The following is an 8,138-nucleotide window of genomic DNA, read 5'->3' on the forward strand; positions in this document are numbered from 1 at the left end:
GTGAATCAGAAAGAAGTTAAGAAATAGGTCCAATGTAATACAGCTAATTAGTGGTAAAGCTGGGATTCCAGTGGTCAGTTTGGGTCAATGCCTGTGTTTTTTACCACTATACTTATTATTTATTTTTTTTTTTTTTGCAGTACGCGGGCCTCTCACTGTTGTGGTCTCTCCCGTTGCGGAGCACAGGCTCCGGACGCGCAGGCTCAGCGGCCATGGCTCACGGGCCTAGCTGCTCCACGGCATGTGGGATCTTCCCAGACCGGGGCACGAACCCGTGTCCCCTGCATCGGCAGGCAGACTCTCAACCACTGCGCCACCAGGGAAGCCCCCACTATACTTTTTAATATGTCTAAATATTCTATATTCATGATAAGTTTACTAATATTTTACAAATAATTACTGGTTCTCAATTATTCCTCTTAGATTCATATTGTCTTCCGCTCTATTGTCTTCCTTCATACCTTTAGGAAATATTTCAGAGGTTTTATCCATAATAAATGTGCAGAGTCCATCAAAATATAAACTTTCATATGTGAAAGTACTTCTATTTTTCCTACAGAGTGGATATAATTTAGTTAAGTATAGAATCCTAGATTCCAAATAGTCAGAAATTTTATATAATTTTCTATTACCTCCTTCAAGATAGTATTGTCAAATGTTTGAGGTTATGGTGATTCTTTTTCTTTTGTGGAGGATCTGATATTTCTTCTAAGGAATGTTTTTGGGTTTTCTCTATATTTTTAGTGTCTTGAAATTTCATTATGTACGTACACACATGTATGTGTTTTACTCTCATATTATTTTTCTGTTCCATTAGACAGATCTTACATATTCTATACCCATTCTCTAGGTCTCTTCCCTCTGTGCTTTGAAACATACTTCCTGCATTCCAGAAATATTCTTCAGCTTGACCATGCAGTCTCATGAATTCACTCCTCCTCTTATTCCTGTTTGATTTTTAGCTCACATTTTGAGCTCTTCTGTTTGATTTCTTTTTAAACCTTGTTGTCCAAGTGTTCATTTACATTATCTGTGTTGCAGCTTTATTTTTTGTTGGTATGATACAGTCTCATGTGTATTACAATACATACAGACAATCCTTTTTGTAAATTTTACCTTTTTTTTTTTCTCCGTTAACTATGGTTCCCTCCGCTTTAAGTTTGGTGTTCAGTTTTCTGTGTGTCTTTAGTGGTACTGTATTTCTGCAAATACTTATTGATTCTGTGTTGCGTGTCTACCTTCGTATGTATTGTTATTGGTTGGTGGTTACTGTTCCTGTTATGTCTGAAGGCAGCATTGCTCCAGGCTATTTCCAGTTATCAAGGGTTCTGCCCTACCTCTGTGCCCAAGTTCTCAAACTTACTACTCACTTCTGGAGGAAGAAAATATAGCTGCCTCTGGCCATTTTGGGACTGAGACTGGTTGTGGGGGAGGGAAAAGCGGCAAAAGGGGATTATTCAAAGTACCGAAAACCTCCTCCTGGGATCGAGCGCAGCGGCACCCCCAGGCCAGGGGCACCTTTGGTGTCGCAGAAGGTGATTGAATTACTCAGATATGAAGATCATCTTCTAGGTTTTGTGTAAAAGGCCCCGGATATTTCAAGTGGCCATTTTGGAATTACAATGTTTCTGGATAATTTTGCCCCAGAAGTTTATTAAAATTGGCAAGAATCATCTCTGAAGTGAATTGGTAGTAGTGAACAATTCTACAAGCTTTAAAGAGACCCAGGCATTTCTTCAGTATTTTGGTTCAAACGGATTATATAACTGGTTAAAGTATTTCAGCTGGTAGTATTTTTGCCCTCCCCCGCCCCCCAATCCCTCCCCTCTTGTTGGTGTTCTTCAGCCAGAACTGTAAGATATGTTTGATTTGTGTACTGAGTAATTTCTCTGCAGTTTCAAATTACTGTTTAAATATTGCTGAAGTTTCATGGCAGTTTATTTTTACCTTTATTTAAAGTTTTAGGAATTTTTGACCTCAGCCCTTTTCATGTCACAATGGGACAGCTTTTCTAAATGAAGACATTGAACGAATACAGTTTTTTTGCTTTTATCTTTTATTTACATGGAAATTTAAGATGTTGCAGTTTCCCAGCAGCACGGTAGTATTGAGATAGCTGTGTGTCTCTGTTTATGCTGATGTTTAGGAATGCTCTTCAGATGTGAAATTTTCTTTTTGTTTTTGCTTTTTGGCTCGTAAATTGGATATTTCATCTGGAGTGGATAAGTACAACAGTGACAAGTACATGGAATAATAAAGAAGACTTTAAAATCTTAAATCCAAGGAACTTGGCTAATTCTGGAGATAACCATATGAAAACTTTAAAACAGAAGTATGGGTAGCTGACTGAAGTAACTCTATGTCAAGTAGCCATAGGTTAAGTATCTTCAAAGAACTTGGATTTTATTTCAGAGGATACAAAATAAAAAAACAAACTGGAAAACATAAAGATTACAGAGAAAAACCCAACACCTTCCTGTGCAGTCCTGTTGGAATTTGTAAGTACCGTATGGGACTTGCCATGAGGTGTTGAAGCCTTGTTTCGCTGAGTTGGAGAGACTGGACCTAAATGGCGCAGCATGACTTTGCTCCAGCCTGGCTTAATTTTCCTACCCCACCATCATCAACAAAGTCGTCACTGAATTTTGAAAAGCATTCTGAAAACTTTTCATGGACAGAAAATCGTTATGATGTGAATCGTCGACGACACAACTCTTCAGATGGCTTTGATTCTGGAATTGGACGTCCTAATGGAGGTAACTTTGGAAGGAAAGAAAAAAATGGATGGCGTACACATGGAAGAAATGGTACTGAAAACATAAATCATCGAGGGGGATACCATGGTGGAAGTTCCCGTTCTCGTAGCAGTATTTTTCATTCTGGAAAAAGCCAGGGCCTACATGAAAACAGCATACCTGACAGTGAAACGGGGAGGAAAGCAGACAAGAGAGAACGCAAACAGTTTGAGGCTGAGGATTTTCCATCTTTAAATCCTGAGTATGAGAGAGAACCAAATCAGAATAAATCTTTAGCTGCAGGTGTATGGGGCCTACACGCCCAGACACACACATACCCAACCAAAAAAATCTCCCAAGCTCCTCTCTTAGGTATGTTTCCTTATTATTCAGTTTTTCTGGGAACAGCTGATTGCATAAGAATATAGAACCACCTGGAAGGTGTTAAATAAAATCTCTAAGAAATTAGGAATAATTTGGATTTGATTAAAATGAAAGTAAATAAAAAATCAAGAATGTTAGTGAGCATTTGTCATATAAAACTACCTATCGATACTATTGGTACTGATCCTTGGTTAATATAATAATTTTAGAAATGATTTAAAGGCAAATACATCTTTGAAAATATTGAGAATAAAATGTATTAATATAAAGATTTTGGTTCTCCTGTTTCAGGGTTGGTCAAAGGATTTTGGGCACTAGTTGAAAAGATGTTTAAAAGGAGGATGTACTCTTTACTGTGTCTTAGGTAAACTAAAAAGTGTGTCTGCATTAGAAAAAAGAAAATGGTTAATTGTGGCTTGATTAATTGTTAAATTCCCAGTACTTCCCATAGGAATACAATGAAACTTTCATTGTATCACACTTCACTATTCCTTTCTTACTTTACCCCCTGGGTTCCCAAATATTGTTTTCCCCATTGCAACATTTAAAATAGCTATGTTCCTCAGGAAGACATGAGAGAATTTTAGGAAGGACTTCAGTAGAACTTTTCTAGTGCTACTTCCTTCCAGAATATCCCCCGAATCCTAAATCTAGAACTCAAAGGATGCTGGTCATTAAGAAAGGTAATACAAAAGACTTACAGCTATCTGGATTCCCAGTAGTAGGAAAGCTTCAGTCACAGCCAGTTAAGAATGGGACTGGTCCAAGTGTTTATAAAGGCTTAGTCCCTAAACCTGCTGCTCCACCTACAAAACCTACACAGTGGAAAAGCCAAACTAAAGAAAATAAAGTTGGGACTTCTTTCCCTCATGAGTCTACATATGGTGTCGGAAACTTTAATACTTTTAAATCAACTGCCAAGAATTTTAGTCCATCAACAACTTCAGTGAAAGAGTGTAATCGCTCAAATTCCTCTTCACCTGTTGACAAACTTAATCAGCAGCCTCGTCTAACCAAACTGACACGTATGCGCACTGATAAGAAGAGTGAATTTTTGAAAGCATTGAAAAGGGACAGAGTAGAAGAGGAACATGAAGATGAAAGCCATGCGGGCTCAGAAAAGGATGACGACTCATTTAATTTGCATAACAGCAATAGTACTCACCAAGAAAGGGATATAAACCGAAACTTTGATGAAAATGAAATTCCACAAGAGAATGGCAATGCCTCGGTAATTTCCCAACAGATCATTCGGTCTTCAACCTTCCCACAAACTGATGTTCTTTCTAGTTCACTTGAAGCAGAACACAGATTGTTAAAGGAGATGGGCTGGCAAGAAGACAGTGAAAATGATGAAACATGTGCTCCCTTAACTGAGGATGAAATGAGAGAATTCCAGGTTATTAGTGAACAGTTACAGAAGAACGGTCTGAGGAAAAATGGTATTTTGAAAAATGGCCTGATCTGTGACTTCAAGTTTGGACCCTGGAAAAACAGCACTTTCAAACCCACTATTGAGAATGATGACACAGAGACAAGTAGCAGTGACACATCAGATGACGACGATGTGTGAAGGATTTCCTAACAGCTTTAGAAATTTTAGTGTGATACATCTCTCATACAGTTTGGGGTGAATTGTAAAAATGAAGAACTATAATTTATGTAGTAAAATACCCCATTAGAAGATGATTTTTTTGGGGAACTTCAATATGAAGAAAACCAAGAATGTTGTGTTGGGCTGTGTTGAACATTATTTCTTTGTTAAATGAATGTTGTAGAAATGAGGACTCTGGTTGATCCAACATTGACTTTCTTCATCACTGCAGCATTTCTCTGACTAGCAATGTGACGATGTAACAAATGAGATTTTCTCATTTAATAATAAAAAAATTGTGTAATGTTTTGCAAAAAAAAAAAAAAAAAAAAGAAAATATAGCTGCCTCTGCCTGGGCCAGGACGTGGGTGTGGAAAGAATGCACAGCGTGGGAGCATTCCACCCCTCTGGCTGATCTGCTGAGGTCCTTCCACCCCCACCCTGCTGGTGGTGCTGGGCAGAGGTAGGTGTCCTGGAGGCCCCCAGCTCCTGTGCAGAAGACTATATAGTAAGAGTTAGCAACAGCACTATTCCACATTTTGGTCTATGGCTTCATTCTTTTGTTGTTGTTTTTTTTTTGCGGTACACGGGCCTCTCAACCACTACGCCACCAGGGAAGCCTTGGCTTCATTCTTTTATCCAATTTCTACCGGCTCTCCACTTTTCAGGAATGCCCTAGATCTTAGATATTATAAGATATCCTAATATTGAACCTAAGTTATCCTAATTTTCTATTCTCTTAGACATAATTAAAGAACATTAATATTATTATATTGTAAATTACTGTTACCCCCAAAATGTCTGTGTAACGGTTTGCTACTTGGCATCACTTTGTGTAAAAGAAATGATGCAGAAAATATGTTTTGATAGTTTTCATGGATTCAATTCTGTACTTGGAGAATGTAAACCTATAATTATACATACTCTTTTCCCCCTACTTCTTGTAATAAAATGCAACAAGGTGTGAGAGGATGATAGGACCTGTAGCTGCTCTATCTTCAACATCGACAATATTGCTCAAAGATGAATAATGTCTTAAGGATTGATAATTCTTCAAAAGCCATGTGCCATGTCACTGGCTGCTTCTTTACCTCACCAAGAAAACTATGAGGGCCATAGTGGCAGCAATATTTCCTATGTAAGAGTAAAGGAAATTATTCATTAAATATTAGATTCATGTGGAAGGTCTACTGAAAGTTATCTAAACCCATTGCAAGAAATATCCTGAGCACTTATCTTTGGACCCTTTGACTCTGGTCAAGAATAGTCCTGACAGAGTAATTCATTATGAAAGAAAACCCACATAAGATGAATTATCAAAGTTAAAAAATGTAATTACCACTAGAATGAATATTATGCAACATTATAATAGAAAACAATAAATCATATATAAATATATGCATTTAAAGTTATAATGCAAAAGAAAAAAGGAAAAACAAAATAAATTAATGAAAACATTTTAAATAAAAAGAAGACTGACACTGCACTACTAAGCAAGGAGAACTTTTGAGAAGAATAACACAGGCTCCAACTTGACAAACACAAAGGTGCCTGTGAGCAGCTGGCTGGGTTCTCAAAGTCCAAAATGATCCTCATAAATATGAAGAAATGCCCCAATTATCACAATTATCAAAGCGTGTATTTTGGGTCTATCTGCCCTGGGGTTGTAACTGATGTCTGGCAGACAGGCACAGTAGATTATCATCTCTGTCAAATATTCCTTTCTCTGTATCTTGAATACTGCTCTCTGTATGTTGTATGCCATCTTCAGCATGGATGACATGTCTTGCCGTCTCCCTCCACTCTGTATGTTAAATATGGCACCAAGCCAATTGTATGTTTATCAAGTGGCATTAGAAACCAACTAAATATATTTTTTATATATATATATATATATATATATATATATATATATAGTTGGCCAAAAAGTTCCTTTGGGTTTTCCCATAACATGACAAACCCAAACGAATATTTTGGCCAGCCCAATATATATATATATACATATACATATATATATACACATATACATATATATATATGTATATGTATATGTATATATATATGTATATGTAAAATATTCTTTGAATGAATAAAATGATTACAAGTTATGAATTACATTGATTTTTTATAAACACTATTTAACTTCAGTTATAATATTGGTCCACAGCAGGAAACTATATGAAAAGGAAAATAAATTGCCAAAATAAAACCATTACATTCCAGGCTTTTATAAAAATTCCAGGACTGTATTTATGTCAATATTCTGATTGTGACATTGTACTTTAATTGGGCAAAATGTTACCACTGGGGGAAACTGGGCAAAGTATACAAGGGAACTCTCTTTGTATTACTTCTTACAATCACATGTGAATCTCCAGTTACCTTAATTAAACGACTGAAAAAAATTTTACTTACAAATATAGTTAAGAAATAACTAAAGGGCTAATTTGGAATAAAATGGATTCTTTCATGCTCAAGGAACTGCTTTCATTCATTGTTTTATGCTCTGCATTTTCATATTTTCAGCGCTTATAGTCACTGCTCCTCTTCCTACCCACCTACCAAAAGTAAATAAAAAGCATTTAAAGTTTTTTTCTTATAGAAATTGCTCAGGAAAAACCATTAACCAACCCCACTGCTCCCACAGATATTTAGAGCATATTAGTTAACTAAGGTCAGAATTTTCTCAGAAATTCCACTCTCTATATTTCATATTGCATGAAGTCATTTTTATTGATCAATAAATCAACTCCTGAGAATCAAAAATTGTTAAATAAATAAGGTAGAAATGTGGCATTTGGTACTTCATATATAAAATTGGAGAATAATATCAAAAATTATATGATTCTTAATTTGACTCAAATTTAATGATTAAAGGAAAAGACAGAAATTCTACCCTTACTTGAATTGGGTTTTACATTTTTAATTTCAAAAAATTCTGTTACTAGCAGATCCTCATTTAATACTATTGTACATATTAGTGCCATGAATAGATATCAATTTTTCAAAGTGGGTGTAAACAGTTGATTTGACCTGTTATTCACATTATTTTGCATTTATTATTTCAGGTGCAACATCAAAACAGAAAATTGGGTTATTTTCCACATTATTTCAAATCACCAGCAATAATCATGCATATTTTTGAGAGTTTTACTGCTCCATTTTATAGTGAAATATGAAGAATATATAATTTTTGTTAGATTTAAACTCTTTTTCGCTCATTTGATTAACGAAATTGACTGGATATAGCCCATTCAACGCTCCATTTCCTTTTGTAAAACTTCAAACATAAACTCACAAGATCGGTCACTCTAAAGACTAGAGCAGAATTAAATGTGACATACAAAACATTACATCATTTTCCTTTTATCATTTTAAAGAGATCACACTGGTTTGAGCCAATTTTAGATTTCAGATGAACTGTA

At 35.8% G+C, this 8,138-nt stretch overlaps 1 protein-coding gene across 2 annotated transcripts; it reads left to right on the forward strand.

The window, feature by feature from the left end:
• Positions 1-1,406: 1,406 nt before the first annotated feature.
• LOC115866993 (vasculin-like) lies at positions 1,407-5,022 on the forward strand. 2 transcript variants are annotated; one of them, XM_030882953.2, is made up of 2 exons: positions 1,407-3,107; positions 3,749-5,022. In XM_030882953.2, the coding sequence occupies exons 1-2, from the start codon at positions 2,570-2,572 to the stop codon at positions 4,690-4,692; spliced, it is 1,482 nt and encodes a 493-aa protein (XP_030738813.1). In that variant the 5' UTR covers positions 1,407-2,569; the 3' UTR covers positions 4,693-5,022. The 2 variants fall into 2 exon arrangements, with proteins under 2 accessions (XP_030738813.1, XP_030738814.1); XM_030882954.2 differs by having other exon boundaries at positions 1,407-3,047.
• Positions 5,023-8,138: the final 3,116 nt, after the last annotated feature.

This window comes from Globicephala melas, chromosome 14, assembly GCF_963455315.2.
Source record: "Globicephala melas chromosome 14, mGloMel1.2, whole genome shotgun sequence".
Lineage (NCBI taxonomy): Eukaryota > Metazoa > Chordata > Mammalia > Artiodactyla > Delphinidae > Globicephala > Globicephala melas.